Below are 24134 nucleotides of genomic sequence, written 5' to 3'. Positions count from 1 at the left end.
AATTTAAGTTATTTGTTGAAGAAATTAGGGTCTTTGTTTTGGTTTTGATTTTCTGATTACCTCCTTGTAATATTGTTCAGTTTGTTCTTTTTAGTTTTAAAAGCTTGACTGTAGTTGGCCTTTTTCTTTTCTTTTTCAACAGTATATTTCCCATGGCATGACTCAGGAGGTACATCATAACCTGGTTATTTTGTATGACGTTAAGCTCGGTCAGTGGGTTCGGTGATATCTGCCTATTACAGAAGTTCTCTGTTCCCTTTTCATCTAATGGCTTTAGAGCTGTGAATGATTATTGCCTGCCTTAAACACCTCTAATTAGGGGGTTACAGAGTGATGATTTCTCATTCTGTCACTCTTACATCAGCTAGACTTTTTCTGTAAAGAACTTTTTCTTTATTAACGCTTGCAGATTATAAATTCTTCCCCTTTAACATTTCTCAGAAAAAGTTGCTTTCCTAGCATTCTCCAAAGGTGGTCTGTAAGATTTCTTTTTTAAGTATCGTTATAAACTTATGTACATTTAACATATTTGATAGATTTTTTTTTTTAAAGATTTTATTTATTTATTTGACAGAAATCACAAGTAGGCAGAGAGGCAGGCAGAGAGAGAGGAGGAAGCAGGCTCCCTGCTGAGCAGAAAGCCCGATGTGGGGCTCGAACCCAGGACCTGGGATCATGACCTGAGCCGAAGGCAGCGGCTTAACCCACTGAGCCACCCAGGCGCCCCCATATTTGATAGATCTTAATCCATATTATTCTTTATTATGCTGAAGTAGCTCTGTCCTTAGGCAGTGAGCACCTCTTCAGGTTGGCCCCTGAATCTTTTTTCTTCACCCCATAGTTTCTGACTCCTTGCTTGCTTTTATGAGAAGTTACTCCATGCTCATTTTGCATATTTCCTTCCAGACCTGGTGTCAGCCATATATCCAGGTAGCCATGGTTCCTTTAGTTTTTCTCATCTGTTTCTGTTTTATTTAAACTCTCATGTCCAAGCTGCTGTCTCATTCAATAGCGTGAATGTGGAGAACATTGCTTTCTACCACTGTACTTCCTTAACCCTGAAAAATAGAGTAATAATAATAGAAAATAGCTGTAAATTGCAGATAAGTAGAGGTTCATGCCACATCACTGCTGTTTGAAAAACTGGGGAGGAAAAAAGGGGAAGGATAGGTTAAGTCCAGTTTTCTGTTTGCTTCCACTAGCAGTTTATAGGCTGTGAATACAGCTTCTTTTCTCAACCTTGCTTCTCCATTTACTCTGCCAGAAGTTCTGGAGAGTCAGGGCCTTTTTTTTTTTTTTTTTTTTCTGGTTAAAGATTTTATATATTGATTTATTTATTTGATAGCAAGAGAGCGGGAGTAGTGGGGGAGGAGCAGACAGAGAGGGACAAGCAGACTCAGCACTGAGCACATAGCTGATGGGGGTTTGATCCCGTGACCCTGAGATCATGACCCAAGAGTCAGGCACCCAACCGACTGAGCTACCCAAGTGCCCCAGAGTGTTTTCATTTTTATTTTTTGTTCTTTTTTTTGTCAGATGAAATTATTCTGGGCACCTGGGTGGCTCCTTCAGCTCAGGTCATGATCCTGGAGTCCTGGGATCAAGTCCCACATCAGTCTCCCTGCTCAGCAGCGAGTCTTTTTCTCTCGCTGACCTCTCTCCTCTCATGCTCTCTTTCTCATTCTCTCTCTCTCTCAGATAAATAAATCTTTTTAAAAAAGACACACACACCCCAAAATGAAATTATTGTTTTATTGACATTTGGATACAAGTAAACATCTAAAATGCTTTTTACAGTTGACTTGAAGTTTAGTACTGGGACATAGTCTCAGTTTTAATGAACTCAGCATCTGCTAAAACAGTCCAAGCTCTTGCTTTGAGTAACAAGCATCTTCATTTACTGGTTAGTATGCCAGTCTACAAGTTTAGTTCCATCATTGTGTCTGTTTTTGCTTTCAACAGGAGCATGTGAAATGGGTTCATGCTGAAATGGTAAATAAAAACTCCAAGCTGAAGCTAATTTATGTGACTCCGGAGAAAATCGCAAAAAGCAAAATGTTCATGTCGAGACTAGAGAAAGCCTATGAAGCGAGGAGATTTACCCGGATTGCTGTGGATGAAGTTCACTGCTGTAGCCACTGGGGACATGATTTCAGACCTGGTATGTATGATGTATCTAGAACACTCCTTGAAATTAGGGATTATTTTCTTACTCACTCACATGAAGGAAGTCCCTGGTTTCATTAAACTTATTTCCTCAGCTAGTTATTACTCATTTTCTCTCGCCTTAATATAAGGGGAGTCGAGAGGCAGTCTTCAATCTCTTTACTCCCCCCATGGTAGCGCTTAGTCTGATTGCCTTTATCCCGTGAAATGCATGTTTTTTAGCAACATGATTCTCTCCCATGGTTAGCCATAAAGGTTTAGTTACACCAAGTTCTCTCTTGCATCCATTGAGGAATCCATATCTGCTTCAGAGCAGTGTTCTTTAATCATCAGAGTCTCCAGCATCCACTTCCAGGTCTGTATCCAACTACCACCACGGAATTACAGTGCTGTGGGATATTTTAGTAACCCTGTCTTTATTCCTCCAACCTATTCCTGCAGTCATAGCTGGAAGCAGATCACCCAGACTTGTTCTTGTGCAAAATAACCTTAAATTTTAAGAAATCCAGCTCATGATATCAACGTCATTTCTTTCTGAACTTGCTTTCACATGCATATAGCCCCCTGGTATCCTCTTTAATTCCTCCTCGTATATGTCCACGACTCCAGATGCTACCTGATGGTCCCTCTCTCCTCCTTCCAGATTCTGCTGTTGCCACTTCAGTTTCTTGTGGATTGCTTGGCATTTTACCTGCCTCAGACTCTCTGCCAGACTGAGCTGCTGGACCCCTCCTGGCTTCTGCTTCCCCCATTCCTGCTGTTACAGTACTAAAAATTGCAGAAAAAAATTGCATGGCTACATTCATTTCCACCTCAGGTCAGCTGTCATCAGATTCCACTGTGCTTTTACTTATTCCTAATGTGCCTCCTGGAAGCATTTCTCCCAGCAAGCTTTCCCTGCCTTAAACTTCCCTTTAGGTCCAACCTCCTACTGGTCCCCAGGAAATAGATGCCAACTTGTCTGGAGGTCTCCTCTTTCTCCTTCCAAACATTAGTAATCTTGTTTTTTCTTCTTAGGGTAAAAGAGATCATTTCTTGTAATGGTTACCATGACTCCTCCCACTTCCTCCTTTCCTGACTTCTTAAGATCTCGCTCTGCCAAAGTCTTCACTCCTGCATTTTTTAAAAAGATTTATTTAAGAGAGTGAGTGAGAGAGAGAGAGAGTATGAGCAAGGGGTAGGGGCAGAGGGAGAAGCAGGCTCTTAGCTGAGCAGGGATCCTGATGGGGGGACTCAGTCCCAGGACCCTGGGATCATGACCTGAACTTTTTTTTTTTTCCTTAAGATTTTTATGTATTTATTTAAATTGAAAGAGGGAGAGAGTGAGCGAGCAAGTAAGTAGGAAGGGGAGGAGCAGAGGGAGAGGGATAAGCAGACTTTGCCCTGAGCCCAGAGCGGATCACTGGGCTGGATATCACAATCCTGAGATCATGACCTGAGCTGAAATCAAGAGTCAAACACTCAACTAAGCCCCCAGGTGCCACTCCTGAATCGTGAGACTCCCTAAAATCAAAGATAGAAACTGAAATAGCCTTCGACCTTTCCCACCCTTTAGATGTTGTCCTATTTCTGCTCTTCCTTTCACCTCATCCTCTAAACTCACCATCTGTTTCTTACCTTCCTTCCCTTCTGAATTCACTGAATCACTTCTGCCTCCACCACTCTGCTCACAGGTGACTGTGGCCCCCTCACTCTTCACTGGCTTAATGTGTGGGGCTTATCTGCATTCCTCTTCCATTTCCTGTGTTCACCTCTCTCCTCAACACTTGTCCTTCCTGTGGTTACTGTGAGGGAGGCTTTGATGTGGTTCCTTTCCATTCTCACTGCCATTGTTCTTCTTCCTTTACTGCCACCCTAAATGTTAGTGTTCCCTATGGTTCTGATCTGTTTTCACCGTTTCTTATACTTCCCCAGACATCATGGACTCGTGGCCTGAAGACACAGTTCTCTACCTTCAGAATTATTTGGGGCACAGTTATTTTTTTAATTTTGATTTAAATACTTTAAGCAGTGTATATACTGCCCTTTCTACTAGAGACCCCACCATATTAATCAGACTACTCCAAAGAGTTGTTATCTGTAGCTACTGAAAATACCAGGTTTCTCACCTTTGCCCTCTATTTCCAACCTCAGTGGTCTGATCACTTAGGATGAGAACCGTTGCTTGTGTGTTACCATCACTTGCCTTGCCTCTTCAGATTAGTTTCCAGCTTTCATCAGTTGTTCCCATATCTAGTCTTCTTCCTCCTCAGCTGCAATTTATATTCCTAATTGTTTATTGGAAAAGTGTACCATTTAAAAAAAAATTTTTAGTTGAGGCATAATTGACATACAACCTTGTATGAGTCTTAGTTGTATAACTAAAAGTTTGTACTTTTTGACACTCCTTTCACCCATTTAGCTTTGACACTCCCTTCACCCATTTTGCCCACCCCCATCCCTCACCTCTGGCAATCACCAGGGTGTTCTCTGTATCTTTGAGGTTTTTTGTTTTTGTTTTTGTTTTTAGAGATTCCACATATAAGTGATATATTAGTGTTTGTCTTTCTCTGACTTACATCACTTAGCGTTAATGCTCTCAGGGTTCATCTATGTTGTTGCAAGTAGCAGAATTTCCTTATTTTTAAGGCCAAATAGTATTGTATTGTGCATCTATGTGTATGTGTGTATGTATATATATATACATACACACACCATATTTTCCTTATCCGTGTATCAGTGCACACTTAGATTGTTTCCATGTGTTGGCTGTTATAAATAATGCTCCAGTGAACATAGAGGTGTAGATAATAGGTTTGCTTTCCTTTGGATAAATACCCAGAAGCAGAATTATTTTCAAGATAGTGGGTTTGCTTTCCTTTGGATAAATACCCAGAAGCAGAATTGTTGGGTCATCTGGTAGTTTCATTTTAAAATTTTGAGGAACCTCCGTACTGTTTCATTTTGTTTTTTCTCTTTTTTAAAAGATTTATTTACTAATTTTAGAGAGAGAGTGCACACACTTGGACTAGTGGAGGGAGGGACAGAGAGAAGAAGCAGGCTCCCCACACGGAGCCTGTCTCAGGGCTTGATCTCATGACTCTAAGATTATGACCTGGGCTGAAATCATGAGTTGGATGCTTCACTGACGAGCCACCCACGTGCCCAACGGTACTGTCTTCCGTAGTGGCCGTACCAATTTATTTTGCTACCAACAGTGTACCGGGGTTCTCTTTTCTCCCACACTTATTTCTTGTATTTTTGATAACAGCCATTCTTACAAGTGTGAAGTGATATTTTGTGGTGGTTTTGATTTGCATTTCACTGATGATTAGTGATGCCGAAAACCTTTTCAGGTACCTGTTGGCTATTTGTATGTCTTCTCTAGAAAAATGTCTATCCAGATCCTTTACCTGTTTTTCAATCGGATTTTTTTGGTTTTTTGCTATTGAGTCAAGCAAGTTCTTTGTGTAGTTTTTATGTTAACCTTTAATCAGATAGTTGTAAATATTTGCTCCTAGTCCATAGGTTTCTTTTTCATTATGTTGATGGTTTCCTTTGCTGTACAAGTGTTTTATAGTTTCATGTAGTCCCACTTAACACATTTTTACTTTTGTTGCCTTTGCTTTTGATGTTAAATCCAGTAAATCATTGCCACGATCAGTGTCTGGAGCTTATTCCCTATGTTTTCTCTGGTAGTGTTATGGTTCCAGGTGTTATGTTCAAGACTAACCCATTTTGAGTTGATTTGTGTATGATACAAGCTTCTAGTTTCATCCTTTTGCCATGTGGCTGTCTAATTTTCCCAATACCATTTATTGAGGAGTCTGTTGCTTATTTCCATTTTATATTCTTGATGCCTTTGTCATAAATTAATTGACGTATATGGGTGGGTTTATTTCTGGGTTTTTAATTTTGTTTTGTTGATCCATGTTTGTATTTTAACGCTAATACCATACCGTTTTGATTACTATAGCTTTGTAATATGGTTTGAAATTAGGAAGTTAGATGCTTTTAGCTTTGTTCTTTCTTAAGATTGCTTTGGCTATTGGGATCCTTTTGTGGTTCTGTATAAATTTTAGGTTTGTGTTTCTAGTTCTGTGAAAAATGCCACTGGACTCTTGATAGGAATAGCATTGAATCTGTTGATTGCTCTGGGTATGTGGATATTTTAACAGTGTTAAGTCTTCCAGTTCATAGACACAGAATATCTTTCCATTATTTGTGTTATTTTCAGTTTCTTTTATCAGTGTCCTAGAGTTTTCAAGTGTATAGGTCTTTTACTTCCTTGGTTGAATTTATTCCTTGGCATTTTATTCTTCTTGATGCAATTGTATATGGAATTGTTTTCCTAAATTTTCTAATAGTCTGTTATTAGTATATAGAAATACAACAAGGGTGCCTGGGTGGCTCAGTCTATTAAGCACCTGCCTTCAGGTCAGGTCATGATTCTAGGGTCCTGGGATTGAGCCCCACATTTTGCTCCCTGCTCAGCTGGAAGCCTGCTTCTCCCTCCCCCTCTGTCGCTCCCTCTGCTTATACTCTTTTTCTCTCTCTCTGTCAAATAAAATATAATTTAAAAAAAAAAACCTGATTTTTTTTGTATTCATTTTTTGTTGCAAATTTTCTATGTGTAATTGCATGTCATCTGCAAATAGTGACAGTTTTACTTACTCTGTTTCAATTTGGATGCCTTTTATTTTTCTTGCCTAATTTCTCTGGCTAGGAGAAATGTTCAATAAGAGGAGTAAGAGTGGACATTCTTGTCTTGTTCCTGAATGGGAAGATAAGGTTGGAAGTAATAAGCTTGAGAGAAGGGTCTTTGTGGAGCTGACACTCCGACCTCAGAGGAGACACAGCTCCCTGGTGCTGGTGTCTATTAGTGGAGGCAGAGGTTGGGGGGAACCTGTGATGAAGCAGGCTCCCCAAAGCTTGGAAAAACAGCCGACTGTATTCAGCTGCTCCTTTGAAGACACAGTGCTGCTGTAGGGATGAAGAAGCCTTCTGGGGCGAGGTTCTTGAGAATACAAGCAAGCCCACAGGAAGCAAAAAGGAGGAAGCAAAACCTTTCTTCCTCCTGCCAGCCTCATACTCTGTCCTTCCACTGCCAGCTGGCAAAGCAGAAATGGAGTGTGCAGATTCCCTGCTCCAGTGCTGCAGAGCAGGGTATAGAAGGGTGGAGTTGGAGCTGAGGACAAATAACCTAATAGTGGCACATCCTGCTTGGTTTATCCTGTTTCTGCAAGAACCAGACCATCACCAAGTCCTGTCCACTCTTCCTCTGAACCAAATGTCAAGTTTGTCCACTTCTCTTCGTCTACTGCTGTCTCTTAGATCCAGTTGGGCTCCTTTCCACTGGTCTACTACAATGGCTCCTTCACTAGTCTGTGATTCTAGTCTTAACCCTTTTGTAGTTCATTCCCCACATAGCAACCAAAGTGGTCTTTTCTACATATAAATCAAACCCTGTACTTCCCCTCCTAAACTACCTGGCAGATTGTCTTTATACTTAGAATAAATTCCATATTCTTAACTGGGGTCCATAAGGCAGTATGTGTCTGTGCCCTTTGTCTCTGTCCAATTTCCTCTTCTTCCTTACTCCCTCCTTATATTCCTGCTGCCCTGGGCTTACCACTAGGAGCCCTTCTCACTCTCTGATAATAACATACTTATTGGTTTACTCTGTTTTCTCTGGTTTCTTTGCTTGAATTGTTCTTCCATTTGCATAGCATCCTTGTTTTATTCACCACTTAATCTTCAGTGCCTGGAGGCGTGCTTGGCATGAGTTAATGAATCTTGGACTCTTTCCCTCCCTTTCCCTTCTGCTCCTTGCTCCACCTCCCCGGGGCCCATATCCCAGTAGTCACCAGAACCTGAGGGGTTCTAGTTCTTGGGTTTCTCTTCAGCCTTTTCTTTCCATTCTATTCTCATTGTCATGCCTTGTTTCCTATTCTTACTGGGTTTCTGGTCTGCTGCTGCCATCTTTGAACTGATTTCCCTTTTTTTAGTCTTTTGTCTCTTCCAGCCCCTACCTTGCACTGCCACCAAAAGATGAGTCTATTTATATCCCTTATGTGCTTTAAAAATTACATAGTGACTCATTTCCTAGCTCCTCAGAATCAGTGAACCATGTTGTTCCCAGTAGTACGTAAGCCTGACTTTCTGTGCTCTTTAGTGTAATGGTATCAGTCGAGGGGTAGGCAGGGAAGCAGAGCTACTGTGAATGGCAGGTGACCAGGGATTTATTTTGGGAAGTAGACCCTGTACAATGGTGTGAGGAGTAGGGGATATGAAGGATGGAGAAGCAGAGAAAAATCCCTGGTTTCCTGAAGCACTGGTATGGGAGAACAGTGGAGCTTATAGGGGAGTTCCACTGGCCTGGCTTGTGCCAGAGGGAGCCACAAAGGGAAAGCTCATGAGAGGTCTCTGGTAAAGCTCTGGGTATCTGTCAGCGCTGTGGGTCTGCTGCCAAGCATCTTGTGGGGCCCGTTGACGGGCAAGGCTTACATTTGGGAAGAAGAACTGAAAGAAGACTGGAAAAAAAGTAGGACAGGCTAGAACTGGCTGAGCACCTCTGCATCTGTCCCTTATCCTATCCGCCTGGAGAGATCTTCAGAGAGTCATGGCGGCTGGTTCACTTCTACCTGCCCCACCTTGCACAAGGTCCTCTTTTGGGCCAGCTCTCACTCGGAGCCAAACAGGGAATGTGGTTCCCAGCCTCCTGGAGTTGACAGTAGATGCACCCAGCTCGACACTGTGGGTTATCCCAACAGACCTGCTAGCTGTTGTCTGACTGTGCCATGTCATTTCATGCTGGTGTCTTTGCAGTGTATGTGTTGTGTCTCTGCCTGGTGGTTTCTTCTGCCCTTCCTAGTGAGCTTCTGCTTGTCCTTTAGGACCCAACTCAAATGTTACTTCCTTGAAACCTTCATGACTTTCCCAACAGCAACCTTCTCTGTTTTCATAGTAGTCCTCTAGCTTTACATTTAGCAGTTTCGACCATAGTTTTTTCCACTTTCTCCAAGTAGTTCAAGTACTTGAGGACAACTCTTCTAGTGATGGAAACGTTCATGACAAAATATGAGCCCAGAATGGTTTCCCAAAAATAAATCCTATAAAAACTCGTACCTTCACCAAAAGTTTTCTGATCTGAATTTGCCACACTTGGAGGATAGTGGTGGAAGAAAGGGCTTGGCTGATGGCCTCTTCTGTTAGTTGTAAGAGATTCACACGCTATGGCCAGTCCCACTGCCTCTTGAAGCCACTGGTCAGAGGTTGCGGACCAACACACAACTGACTGGAAATATTTTAGTATTCCCTCTCTTTAGCAGCGAGTTCTGCATGCCAGAACAGTGTTTCTGAAGAACCAGTTAGAAGTAGCCTGCTTACTCAAAAAGGCCAGGTAGCAACTGCAGATTAGATTTTGGGAACCAGGGAAAGAAAATCCAGCAACCATTGCTTAACTGCATAATGGTAAGGTGTCATTTACTCCTTAAGGGTAGAAAGTGGGCTACTGGGTGTTTTCTCTCTTCCAGATTACAAGGCACTTGGTATCTTGAAGCGGCAATTCCCTAACACAGCACTAATGGGGTTGACTGCAACCGCGACAAGTCATGTTCTGAAGGATGCCCAGAAAATACTCTGTGTAGAAAAGTGTTTTACTTTCACAGCTTCTTTTAATCGACCAAATCTTTATTATGAGGTGTGTAACTCCTATGTCAGTTTATTACTTTCATGAAGGATTGCCGCAGAGGTGACCTTTTCATTGTGTTTACTTACATGAGTAATAGTTACTCTTAAAAGTTTTTAAAATCAGGAAGTCATTATGAGCAGATCAGTAATTAATGCTTTCTTTGTGTATCTCTGTTGTTGCATAATCCTTTGCTGGGTTAAATAAAAGACATCACCTTGTGAAATTGATGCACATTCTTGTGTAGGGGTGGAGGGAAGGCATAGATTGATACCAAGGACCCTAATGACATCTCTTAAAGTTACTTAGAAAATAATACAACATTAATATGCCATTAAAGATTTGTCAATACTCAATTTAGATTATATAGCTTAACAGCTATTTTTTTTTCCTTTCTTTCTCATCCTTTTAAAAGAATAGATAATATTTTTCTGAGTTTTCACCAAAGTTATTTATGTCATGGTTTATGTTTTTATAAAAGTAGCATCAGAAATAGGGGTCCCTGGGTGGGTCAGTCAGTTAAATATCCAACTCTTGATCTGACCTTAGGCCTTGATCTCAGTTGTGAGTTCAAACCGCATTGGACTCCACATGGGCATGGAGCCTATTTAAAACAAAAAACAAAAAAAAAACCCCAGAAAATATAAAGGTCTTCATCTTTTACAAGTGCCTCTTCTTCCCTGGTAAATTCAAAACCAAGAATCAAGAAGAGTCAGGCAGGTGAATATAAGAATAAGAGAAAAAGCACTGTGCCCATAAAAGTATGGCACCCTGAAAATTGTTAAGTAAATAGCTACATGGATGGTGCTCATTCATTTACTTTGTAATAAGTTAGTTTTTTCTTAGATTCGGCAGAAGCCCTCCAACACGGAAGATTTTATTGAGGATATTGTAAAGCTTATTAATGGGAGATACAAAGGGCAATCAGGTAATATAAAAACAAACCATCTTTGAAGATTGAGAACTTCTGAAAAGTAATTAATATTACATTGATCTACTGATAAATTATTTGCAACCAAAAATATTAGTGCATGGCAAAAGGATACTTGATAGGATAAATTAATTTGCTTGATGATCTTAGAAATTGGGTGTGTCATTTGCTCATGGGACAGATTATAAGGGTCATAAAACTGTTTATTTTTGTTTATTTGCACCTCATTGCTTTAAATAGTGGACCTAATGATATAATGCTAATTATCAATAGCACATACTTAGTAACTATCCACTGTGTAGAAGAGAGAAGGTTAAAAAGTGATTTTCTGAAGGGATGTAATATACAGTCCTTTATAGTAAAGGGCACATTAAGGAATAAATAGTACGTATTGAATGAGTTAATGGTAGATGGAGTTGAGAGTATTTGTCTACCTGTTCCGGGATTAATGCATAGACAGGTGTTACTGCAGCACAGAGTTTGTGAAAAGTAGCATTTCAAAGCTGTTCTACAGATTTTTAGGAGATATTAATGGTGCCCTGGGTGAAAGGAGCTCCAGGGTCAAATTTGAGAAAGGCTGTATCCCTCCTAGAGCTTCCCAGAGTGTATCAGTCAGCACATAAGACTTTCTGGTCAGCCCTGCAAATAGAGAAATCTGTTACCTGTGTTCAGTGCAGAGCCCTAGTCACTTGTACTTGAAACTTTTTACATCATACTTGAGAGAAAAAAGAGGTAATGGGAACAACAACACTGGTGGCCCAGGGCTTATCTGTGCTTTAGAGCAAGCTGCTGATCAAATCTTGAATTATATGAGAAAACCATTATGTGTTCGGAACCTTGGAATTTTTCCTAAATCTTTTTCTTCCATTCATTATGTTAATCAGTATCTTAAATGTGTGTTAAAAATTATATCTAACATTTGAACATATTTTACTACAGGAATCATATATTGCTTTTCTCAGAAAGATTCTGAGCAAGTTACAGTTAGTTTACAGAAACTGGGAATTCAAGCAGGTGCGTACCATGCCAATATGGAACCAGAAGATAAGACCGATGTTCATCGGAGATGGTCAGCCAATGAAATTCAGGTTAAGTATATATCTTCAATAGAAGCCTCGTTAACATTTAAAAATATTTTAACTTGATTTAATTAACATAAAATGTTAAAACTTTTTAGGTAGTAGTGGCCACAGTTGCATTTGGTATGGGAATTGATAAACCAGATGTGAGGTTTGTTATCCATCATTCAATGAGTAAATCTATTGAAAATTATTACCAAGAGAGTGGACGTGCAGGTATGTACAACTCCTATCCAGAAATAAATTTTAATAAAGCTTTTGTAAAAAACACACTATAGATGAGGTTTAATGATTCTGTGTTTTTAATCTTCTTTATTAGCTAGTATTTTACAAAAATGAAGTCATTTTTGCTTTTTTAAAATTAAAAAAATTTTTTTTGCAGTTTTATACTTATTTGTACTTATGTACTTAAATGCTTATCTTACTTGTATGGGAGCATTATGAATTGTTTGCTATGTTTGCTAAGATAATTTGAGGCCCATCTTTGCCTTCTGAAGTTTTAATTAGTGGTTTCACTAAGTTTATAACTTCAGTAACTAGATTATGCACTTTTTTTTTGTTATAAAGCTGATTGTTGGTAGGTCTCTTTAGTCATTTTTTTCTTTTTATAATTTGAGGGCCACTGTTAAAAATTAACTTTCATTTCTCTGAAATTTCTAGATGTGATATATATAGATCGTGAAACATTGTCAGCTGACTTTATACTTATTATTTTTGCATATTTTGATATTTTCAAGTAATTATGCAATCTCAGGATTTCTTACACTACAGGTCGAGATGACTTGAAAGCAGACTGTATTTTGTATTATGGCTTTGGAGATATATTCAGAATAAGTTCAATGGTGGTGATGGAAAATGTGGGACAACAGAAGCTTTATGAAATGGTGTCATACTGTCAAAACATAAGCAAGTAAGCCACATACCTTTTTATAACTTGTCATTTAAACATAAGCACTATATGAAATTACTTTGAGTACTTGCTCAGTAAGTAAATACACTGCTAGAATATCAAGTACAAACCTGTAAAAGCAAATGTCAGTACATGAACCCACAGGATCTGCCTTAATTCAAGATGAGAGATTCTCTCTCCCTGAAAATCCTCCAAAACTATATTTTATTGGAGTTTTTTTAATTTTAAAGTAGAACAAGCATATTGAGATGCTGATTTTAATTAAAGAATAATTAACATACAATATTATATTAGTATCAGGTGTAAAACATTGTGAATCAGTATTCATATACATTATTAAATGGTCACCACAGTGAGTCTAGTGACTCTCTGTCAACCTACAGAGACGTTACAATATTAAGGACTATATTCCCTCTGCTGTGTATTACATCCCCTGGTCATCTTTATTTTATAACTGGAAGACTGTACCTATTAATCCCCTTTACCTTATTTCATCTATCCCCCTTTTACTGAAAGTTTTGATATAAACGAGCCCAAACCTTTTCTGTCTGGCTCTGGAATATAGTTACATGCTTTACTAATTTTGAAAAGGTATACGCAGTAGGCATTTTGAGAGCTGAGCTTCGTAGCAGGTACCATCTCACCAGCTGATGGGCTGATGAGATAGCTGAGAGCAGGGTTAAGTTTCTCCTTAAGAAATAAATTGAAATCTATATAGGGTGGTTTTAGTTAGACCATATAGTTCCCTCATGGCTTTTTTTCAGTATTAGTCATTTTTATACTATTATTGCTCGACCTAATAAGGACTCAAAAGTTTTGAACCGATAAGCAGTTATTGGACTGTGACAGAAAATGTCATTTCTTCCCTATAGGCGGTGCAGCAATCTAGTTAAAGAAATAGGAACGTGGAAATTTCGTTAGATACCCAGTAGACTCCCAAGAAGCATCTTTTGGGTTTTAGTGTCACATACAAGCAACTACTAAAATACAAGACACTGCTTTGCTATCAGGAAAATTCTCTTAATTTTTGCACAGCGTTGAATCCTAAAGGGAATCTTAGACAACTTTTAAAAGGAGTATTTATCAAATACATATGGAAAAAACTATATATGGTAGGCAGAAGAATAGTCCCCCAGAGAATAGGGTGTAACCCTGGGTTGTTTGGATGGGTCTGGCATAATCACAAGTGTCTTTACATGTGGAAGGAACCAAGGAAGGTCAGAATGATACTTGTTGGCCTTGAAGATGGAGGAAAGAGAGGCATGAGCCAAGGAATTCATGCATTCTCTGGAAACTGGAAAGCACAAGGGAACAGATTCTCCCTTAGAGCCTCCAGAAGTCCATCCCTGCTGACACCTTGATTTTAAGCCAGAGAGACCCATGTCAGACTTCTCTAGAAATACAAGATAATTTGTGTTCTTTTAAGCCACTAAGCTTGTGGTGATGTTACGACAGCATTAGGAAACTAATATAAGTTAATAACTCTTGTGTTTTAAAATAGGGATTTACTAGGCATTTACTTACTAGGCATTTAATAATTTGTATCTCCAAATGTGTTTGCAGGTGTCGCCGTGTATTGATAGCTCAACATTTTGATGAAGTGTGGAATTCAGAAGCATGCAACAAAATGTGTGATAATTGTTGTAAAAACATTTGTGAGTTCACAGTTTTTCTAATGAAGTAGATTTGACTTACAGTGTTACATTAGTTTCAAGTATACAACACAGTGATTCCGTAAGTTTTTGTACTGTGCTGCCCACTACAAGTGTAGCTATTGTCACCATGCAGTGCTGTTACAGTACCATTGACTGTATATTCCTTGTGCTGTACCTTCACTCCATGACTTATTCTTTCCATAACTGTAAGCCTGTGCCTGTGCTCCCTCTCCCCTTCATCCATTTTACCCATCTCCCTCACCTCCCTTTCCTCCTACCAGACATGGGTTTGTTTTCTGTATTTGTGGGTCAGTTCTCCTTTCTGTTTATTCCTTTGTTTTGTTTCTTAAATTCTACATATAAGTGAAATCCTAAGGTATTGTCTTTGTCTGACTTATTTCCCTTAGCATAATGCCTTCTGTCCATTCATATTGTTGCAGATGACAAGATCTCATTCTTTTTTATGGCTGAGTAATACTGCATTGTGTGTGTGTATATATATATATATATATATATATATATATATATATCACAAAGACCTGTTAGCGGACACTTGGGATGCTACCATATCTTGGCTATAAACAGTGATACATGTATCTTTTCAAATTAGTGTTTCTGTTTTTTTGGGGGTTAAGTACTTGGTAGGGGAATTGCTGGATCATGTGGTAGTTCTGTTTTTAATTTTTTGAAGAACCTCCGTACTATCTTTCACAGTGTCTGCATCAGTTTGTATTGCCGCCAACAGTGTATAAGGGTTCCATTTTGTCCACATCCTCACCGACACTTGTTTCTTGTGTTTTTGATTCTAGCCATTCTTACAGGTGTGAGGTAATAATCTCACTGTGGTTTTGATTTGCATTTCCCTAATGATTAGTGATGGTGAGCATCTTTTCATGTGTTTCTTGGCTGTTGGTAGGTTTTATTTGGGAAAATATCTCTTCAGGTCTTCTGCCTATTTTTAATTGTAATATTATTATTATTATTATTTGGTTTTGAGTTGTATAAGTTCTTTATATATCTTGGATAATAACCCTTTATCAGATATCTCATTTGCAAATATCTTCTCTCATTCAGTAGATTGTCTTTTAGTTTTGTTGTTGGTTTTCTTCACTGTGCAAAAGCTTTATGGTTTGCTCTGATCCCAGTAATTTATTTCTGCTTTTGTTTCCCTTGCATGGGGAGATAGAGTCAGAAAAATGTTGCTGTGGCCGATGTCAGAGAAATTACTGCCTATGTTCTCTTTTATGATTATAGACCTTACATTTTATGGTTACAGGTCTTACATTTAGGTCTCTAATCCATTTTGAATTAGTTTTTGTGTATGGGAAGAAAGTGGTCCAGGTTTCCCGACACCATTTAGTGAAGAGAGTATCTTATTCTGTATATTCTTCCATCCTTTGTCATAGATTGACCAGATACTAAGTATGGGTTTATTTCTGGGCTATTCTTTTTTCCATTGATCTGTGTCTATTTTTGTGCCAGTACCATATTGTTTTATTAAGTGGTTTGTAGTATATCTTGAAATCTGGGATTTAAACTAGCTTTGTTTTTTCCTCATGATTTCTTTGACTGAGGTCTTTTGTGGTCCCATACAAATTTTGAGATTATTTGTTCTACTTCTGTGAAAAGTGGTGTTGGTATTTTGATAGAGATTACATTGAATTTGTAGATTGTGTAGTAGGCATTTTACCAGTATTCTTCTAGTCCGTGAGCATTGAATATCTTTCCATCTGTTTGTGTAATCTTCAGTTTCTTTCATCAGGGTTTTATAGTTTTCAGAGTATAGGTTCTCTTGCTTCCTTGGTTAAGTTTATTCCTGGGTATTTTATTATGTTTGTTGCAATTATAAATGGAATGGTCTCTTTATCTTTCTGCTACTTCGTTATTAGTGTATAAAAATGTAACTGATTTCTATGTATTAATTTTGTATCCTGCAACTTACTGAATTCATTTATTCTAATAGTTCAGTGGAGTCTTTTAAGTTTTTCCATGTATAGTATCATGTCACCTACAAATAGTGATATTTTAACTTCTTCCTTACCAATATGGGTTTATTTCTTTTTCTTGCTGTGGCTAGGACTTCCAGTATTATGTTGAGTAAAAGTGGACATCCTTGTCTTGCTCCTGACTCTGGAGAAAAAGCTGTTTTTCACCACTGAGTGTAATGTGAGCTCTAGATTCTTCATGTATGGCCTTTATTATGTTGAAGTACATTCTTTCTACACCTATGGAGTTTTTATCATGAACAGATGTTGAATTTTGTCAGATGCTTTTCCTGCATCTATTCAGATGATACATGGCTTTTATTCTACCTCTTGTAAATGAGTATCACATTGATTGATTTGCAAATATTGAACATCCGTGTATCCTGGGAATAAATACCACTTCATTTTGGTGAATGAGCCTTTTAATGTGTTGTTGAATGTGATTTGCTAATATTTTGTTGAGAAATTTTGCATCTATATGCATAGGTTATATTGGCCTGTAGCTTTCTTTTTGTGTGTTGTTTTTGGTTTGGTATCAGTGTAATTATGGTCTCATGAAATGTATTTGGAAGCTTTCCTTTTTCTGTTTTTTTGGTACAGTTTGTGGAGATACATGTTTGGTAGAATTCATCTGTGAACCCATCTGGTCTTGGATCTTTGTTTGTTGGTAGTTTTTTGATTATCACTTTTGCATATTGTTACTGGTACTTTGTCTATTCAGACTTTGTTTTTTCCTGATTCAGTTTCAGAAAATCATGTCTCTAGCAATTTATCCATTTCTTCTAGGTTGTCCAGTTTGTTAGCATCTGATTTTTCATAATATTCTCTGACAGTCCTTTGTATTTCTGTGGTGTCAGTTTTTACTTTGCTTTCATTTCTGATTTTATATGGGTCCTCTTGCTTTTTCTTGAAAATGTGTGGGTAAAGGTTTATCAATTTCATTTACCATTTCAGAGATCCAGCTTTTAGTTTCCTCAATCTTTTCTTTTTTTTTTAGTGTCTATTTCATTTCTTTCTGCTTTGATTTTCATTATTTCCTTCCTCTACTTAACCTTGGGTTTTGTTCTTTTTCTAGCTCCTTTAAGTATAAGGTTAGATTGTTTATTGACGATTTTTCTTGAGTTAGTCTGGTATCAATAATAAATTTCCCTCTTAAAACAAAACAAAACAAACAGTGGCTTTTGCTGTGTCCCAAAGATGATTTTTTTATTTCAAATTTATTTTGACTTCTAGTTTACAGACATCCCCAGAGATTTTAGACAATTGTGTTTGCATTTTTATTGTCCCCATGTATTTTTTTAAAGTCCTTATCTGTTGACACATTCATTGCATAGCAGCATTTTAGCCTCCACATATTTGTGTGTTTCCTAGATTTTTCCTGTGATTGATTTCTAGTTTCATACTGTTATAGGTGGAAAAGTTGAATGAGGATTTCCATGGTCTTAAATTTATTGAGACTTATTTTGTTCTTTAATGTGTTAGGTCCCAGAGAATGCTCCATGTACACTTGAAAATAATGTGTAATCTGCTCTTTTTGGATAGAATGTTCTATATGTATTATGTCCATCTAATCTAATGTGTCATTCAAAGACAGTTTCCTTGTTGACCTGCCTGGATGATCTATCCATTGATATAAGTGGTGTGTTAATGTTCCTTTTTGTTATTGTATTACTGTCAGTTTCTCTCTTTGGTTATATTTATGTATTTACATGCTTCTATGTTGGGTGCATAAATATTTACATTTCTTATACCTTCTTGTTGGATTGATTCCTTTCTGTTACAGTCCTTGTTTTTTTTTAAAGTCTGTTTTGTCTGATTGATGTACTGCTACTTGGCTTTTCTTTTTGCTTCCTTTTTGCCTATGTTTTTCCATCCCTTCACTTTTAATCTGTATGTGTCTAGGTCTGAAGTAAGTCTCTTATAGGCAGCACATAGATGAGTCTTTTTTTTTTAAGATTTTATTTATATATTTGAAAGAGAGTGAGAGAGAACAGCAGCAGATGGAGAGGGAAAAGCAGACTCCCCACTGAGCAGGGAGCTGGATGTGGGGCTCAGTCTCGGGACCCTGGGATCAAGACCTAGGTGGAAGGCAGATTCTTAACCAACTGAGCCACCCAGGCACCCTGAGTCTTATTTTTTTAATTAATTCCAGTATCCTATATTTTTTGAGTGGAACATTTAAACCATTTACATTTAAAGTAATTATTGATAGCTGTGTATTTATTGCCACTTTGTTGATTGTTTTCTGGTTGCTTTTGTAGTTTTCTGGCTTTCTTTGTGATTGATGACTTTCTGTGGTGTTATGTTTGGCTTTCTATCATTACTTTTTTCCCCCACATTTAAGTTTGCCTTTTTATTTTTAAAAATTTTTTAAAAAGTAATCTTTATGCCCAGTTTGGGGCTCAAACTCACAATCCTGAGATCGAAAGTTGCATCCTCCACTGACAAGCCAACCGATAGCCCCTATTTTTAAAAATTTCTTATTTCTTTTCATTTATTTGAGTTAATGCAACATTACATTGGTTTCAGATGTACAACATAGTGATTCAGCAACTCTGTATGTTATGCTCTGCCCATCGCAAGTGTAGCTACCATCTGTCACCATGCAACACTGTTACAGTACCACTGATTATATTCTGTATACTGTATTTTTTCCCCTTTATTTTACCTATTACACGTGTTGGGTTTATGGTTACCATGAGCTTCATATATAACATTCTAAGTACAAAGCAGTGTATATTAGATGATGGTCATTTAAGCTTGAACGCATTCTAAAAGAAATTCTTTTTCACACCCCCTCCATGGTTTATGTATATGCTGCCATATTTTATTTCTTTTTTTTTTTTTTAAGATTTTATTTATTTATTTGACAGAGATCACAAGTAGGCAGAGAGGCAGATGGGGGGTGGGGGTGTGGAGAGGCAAGCTTCCCGCCAAGCAGAGAGCCCCATGTGGGGCTCGATCCCAGGATCCTGGGACCATGACCTGAGCCAAAGGCAGAGGTTTTAACCCACTGAGCCACCCAGGTGCCCCTATCTTTTTAATGGTAATTTCCTTAAATCTAATTGAGGCTTTTTCTTTTCCACTTAAAGTAGTCCCTTTAGCATTTCTCGTAAGGCCAGTTTAGTGATGATGAACTCCTTGATGTTTTGTTTGTGAACTCTCTCTCTTCTTCAATTCTGAATGATAGTCTTGCTAGATATTCTTGATTGTAGGTTTTTTCCCTGTCAGCACTGTGAATGTATCATGCCACACTTTTTTGGCCTGCAAAGTTTCTGCCAAAAAATCAGCCAGTAGTCTTTTTTTTTTAAAAGATTTTATTTATTTATTTGACAGACAGAGACCACAAGTAGGCAGGGAGGCAGGCAGAGAGAGAGAGGAGGAAGCAGGCTCCCTGCTGAGCAGAGAGCCCTATGCGGGGCTCGATCCCAGGACTCCTGGGATCATGACGTGAGCCTAAGGCAGAGGCTTTAACCCACTGAGCCACCCAGGCGCCCCTCAGCCAGTAGTCTTATGTGGTTGTTCTTGTAGGTGATTTTTTGTTTCTTACTTTTACAATTTTCTCTTTAACCTCTGACATTTTAATTTTGTGGTGTGGACCTTCTTGAGTTCATTTTGTTAAGGGGCTCTATGTGCTTCCTGAATCTGGATGTCTGTTTTCTTCCTTAGGGAAGTTTTCAGTTATTTCTTCAAATTTCTGCCCCTTTATTCTCTTTCTGGGACCCTTATAATATGAATGTTCGGTTGATATTATCTGACAGATCCCTTAACATCCTCATTTTGAAAAATTATTATTGCTGGTCAGCCTGGATGCTACCCATTAATCCATCTTCCGGATCATTGATCTGTTCTTCTGCATCCATTAATCAACTGTTGAGTCCCTCTAATGTATTTTTTATTTCAGTTGTTGTACTATTCAGCTCTAGTTCTTTGTATTTTCCAGCTCTTTGTTGAAGTTTTTAGAGTTTTTTTCTTCTTTAGTCCAGGAAGCATTTTTAAGATCATTAAGTCTTTGTCAGGCATATTGTTTATTTCCATTTCATTAAGTTCTTTTTTTGAGATTTTGTCTTTTTCAATTTGGAGCATATTCCCTTGTTTCCCCATTTTTGCATGACTTTGTATTTGTTTCCATAAATTAGCCAGTAATTGCTACTTATCCCAAATTTGAAGGAATGGTCTTGGTTTGTAGTTGTCCTGTGTATGTAGATAGTATAGGCCTGGTGAGTTTTGTTGATGGACTACAGCTGTGGCTGGCATGGGCTGGAGGTTGCAGGGGACTCTGTAGTGGGGTCGCCTTGGTGGAATGGTTGGAATTTAAGTGTGTGTGGGCTGGAGCATTCCCGAGTCTCTATGCATAGGGTGCCCTGGCAGGGTGGCTGAAACTAAAGTGGGTGTAAATTAGGTTATTCTTGCATGCACAGAAGGTGCCCTGGTGAGGGCAGGTAGAGCTGTGGTGGGTTGTTGGCTGGGGAGGTCCCTGGGTACTTTGTCCAGTGGATGACCTGGCAGGTCAGCTGTAGCTGTAAGGGTGTGGCTGAGGCATTCATAAGGCTCTCTGCACAGATGGTGCCCTGGAAGGACAGCTGAAGTGAGTTCAAGCCAGGTTGTCCTGGCAGGGCAGCTAGGGGTTTCCCTAGAAAGCTGTCTGAAGCCAAAGTGATACAGGCCTGGAGCTGTCCTTGTGGGACAGCTGGGGTTGGTGTGGGTTGGGGGCCCAGGACTCACGGAGGTGGTAGGCTGGTTAGGACACCTGGACCCTGCTCCCATCTATGCTGTCAGGGTGATGAGGGAACGTAAACTGTGGCATTCACTGGACTCTCCCACCCAGAGACCATTGTAGCAGCTCCCTTGCCAGTTAGCAGGGTTCAAAGGCTAGTTCCTTTATATTCTGGTTGCTCTTTTAAGCCATGGCTTTTATTTTCTGTGGCCCACAGTAGACATATCTGCTCCTAGTACCTCATTAAACTATTCTCTGCACTGCAGCCTGCAGCATCAGAGGTGGGGTCACCCTTTGTTACCACATCTCAATCTCTCTTGCTGTTCTCTGGGTGGTCTGTCTTGTACAGAAGCTGTTCAGTCAGCCCTCAGTTGTTTTTCAGGAGAAGTTGACTATAAATAGATTTGGTGTGCTGGTTGAGGAGAGTTCAGGATCTTCCTGTGTTACCATCTTGGACTAGAATACTCCCTAGTTCGTTGTTCTTTAAACTTAACAGGCTAATATATATAACTAGGACTACAGGAGGGCAATAGTAGGCCCCAAAATGGATTAAGTAAGCTGTGAATAGCATTTTCTAGATTTTAAAGTAATAAAAGTTTTAAAGCAAAGATAAATAAAAGGAAAAGTGCTGTGTGGATATACATATCTTACATTGTTATATTATAGGCATGTTAAATTATTAAGAAGTGAAGGAAGGTTTAAATTCTGAGTGGTATAATGCTATTATAAGAAAAGGCTACTCACTGATTGGGAAGAGAAATTTAATACAAAGGAGAGATTATGGTCAATCATTTCTGATCTAGATAATGGCTAACCATTCAGACACTAATTTAGCAGTGTTTTGGTGCTGTATTTTAACTTTTTTCATCCTGTGTTGTGTCTGAAGAGTTGGACTAACCAGTTCCCTCATGGTTTTGAGGTCTTGGGTGAAGGTCAATGTAATTTTAACTGCAGTTAGAGAAACTTGTATGAGAGTTGACTATTTTATATATATATATATATATATATATATATAAAAAATAAAACAAAGTACTAGAATCAATAATTAGGAATCTGACCAGGACATTCTGTCTCTAAATCAGAGTACAGAGGAAGCCATAGTTTTCAAAATATTGCTTAATGAGCACAAACCGAGTAAATACAAAAAACAGACTGATTTTCTTACAAATCTGTCATGTATGGCACACACTCTGGTTCATAGAGCATACCCAAGGCCTTCTGGTGATCAGCGTATTTCCTTTAGGTCACTGCAAATTCAATAATGTCTTACAGAGACTATAACTTAGTTTGGTGACAGACTTAAGGAATAGCCTAGTTCTAATGCAGAATGAAACAGTTAGGGTGGCTGATGTTGATGACTCATTTTAAACCACTTCGACTAGCCTGTGCTTGCTCTAATTTCTAAATCCCAGTTGCTGGTCTCATTATAGCATGTGAAAGGAAGAATGTCACAGCACACTGCAGAGATCTAATCAAGATCCTGAAGCAGGCAGAGGACATGAATGAAAAGCTCACACCACTGAAACTGATTGATTCTTGGATGGGAAAGGGTGCAGCAAAATTGAGAGTGGCAGGTGTTGTTCCTCCCAAACTTCCTCGTGAAGACCTGGAGAAAATTATTGCACACTTTCTTCTACAGCAGTATCTTAAGTATATACAAATCCATTTCTTGTCCTTTGATATTGTCTTTATGATTGTTTCTCATAACTGCAACAGAATAAGTAGTTTTCTGGTTGTTTCATGTAAAACTGTTAAATGCCATATAAAATTTACTTAATAAAATCCAACTTTAACTGATCACTGCCAAGTTAAAAAAAAATGCAGTTTATAGAAAGTATTTGTTTTTTGTAAGTTTCATTCCCTATCAGTGTATTAAAATCATTCCATTTATGGTTTTTTTAAATAAATTTGTCTTTTTTTAATAATTTCTGAAAAACTTGTTGATGTTTGGCCTTTATCTTCCACAGAGAAGACTACAGTTTTACAGCGTATGCTACCATTTCATATTTGAAAATAGGACCTAAAGCTAATCTTCTGAACAATGAGGCACATGTCATAACCATGCAAGTAAAGAAGCCCACAGAGAGCTGTTTCAGGGTAACTGCCTGTTAATTTCTACATACTGAAAAAAACACAGCAGAGCTTAAGGGATACTGTTCTGGGTCCCGTGGAACACAAGAAGAGAGAGGCAGTTTTCTTCTTAGCATGGAAGAGAGAAAATATACCTTTGCTTTCTGTAGAGCTATTAATAATTTAAACTAGTCTACCTTTTAATATAGACTAGACTTTTCAACCCTTTAGAATGTGAAAAATCCATTTTAGTGTTGTCTAATTTGCGATATACTCTACTCTGGTTGATCAACGCTGGTTGAGAAGTTGGCCTGTGCAGCAGAGGTCGAGAACCGATGACTCACATATTAAATAACTCTCAAGCCTGCAAAAGCATGCCACGTACCACTGTGTCTCTGACAGCATATCCCTTCAGGATAGGGCTCATATGAAGGACCAGTGAGTGGGTTTATTAATCTGGAAAGAAAATGGAACAGCTGAGTTTTGACCAGAGTATTTTCTTTGTTTTTATTTGTAGATGGAATCACTTCAAACTTGTCATTCTTTTGAAGGAGCTGATAAAAAAAGGGAAGAAAAAAATTCAAGTAACTTCCAGAAGTCTGCAAACATGCTTCAGCAGTCTAAGCATACAGGGACTAAGAAGAGAAAAATTGATGATGCATGAATGTTTCTAAATTTTCCAAGAAAACGGTTTATGCATGCATACAACAGTATTTTGTAGTTAAAAGTTTAAGACAATTTTATTAATATTTTATACATATGGAACTTACATCCAAAATATTAAAGACTTGAAAATTCAAGATCATGAATTATGTAAATTTACAGTATGGAGAAAAATAATTTTAATGCAAAATATTTAAGAAGTGAGTTGGGGGAAATTGGAGGGGGCACGAACCATGAGAGACTGTGGACTCTGAGAAACAAACTGGGTTTTGGAGGGGAAGAGAGTCGG

General features: G+C 38.4%; 1 protein-coding gene across 2 annotated transcripts in view; it reads left to right on the top strand.

Moving 5' to 3' along the window:
* RECQL (RecQ like helicase) overlaps window positions 1-23992 on the top strand; it is a 59051-nt gene extending 35059 nt beyond the window's left edge. For both annotated transcript variants that reach the window (XM_047741827.1, XM_047741826.1), the window contains 10 exons: window positions 1963-2161; window positions 9681-9847; window positions 10682-10763; window positions 11706-11854; window positions 11944-12061; window positions 12617-12755; window positions 14319-14410; window positions 22543-22762; window positions 23080-23209; window positions 23700-23992. In XM_047741827.1, the coding sequence (XP_047597783.1) occupies window positions 1963-2161; window positions 9681-9847; window positions 10682-10763; window positions 11706-11854; window positions 11944-12061; window positions 12617-12755; window positions 14319-14410; window positions 22543-22762; window positions 23080-23209; window positions 23700-23846 (1443 nt within the window). In that variant the 3' untranslated portion in view covers window positions 23847-23992. The remainder of the gene's footprint in view (window positions 1-1962; window positions 2162-9680; window positions 9848-10681; window positions 10764-11705; window positions 11855-11943; window positions 12062-12616; window positions 12756-14318; window positions 14411-22542; window positions 22763-23079; window positions 23210-23699) is intronic.
* Window positions 23993-24134: the final 142 nt, after the last annotated feature.

This window comes from Lutra lutra, chromosome 8, assembly GCF_902655055.1.
Source record: "Lutra lutra chromosome 8, mLutLut1.2, whole genome shotgun sequence".
Classification (NCBI taxonomy): domain Eukaryota; kingdom Metazoa; phylum Chordata; class Mammalia; order Carnivora; family Mustelidae; genus Lutra; species Lutra lutra.
This window is presented reverse-complemented; position numbering and strand designations above follow the sequence as displayed.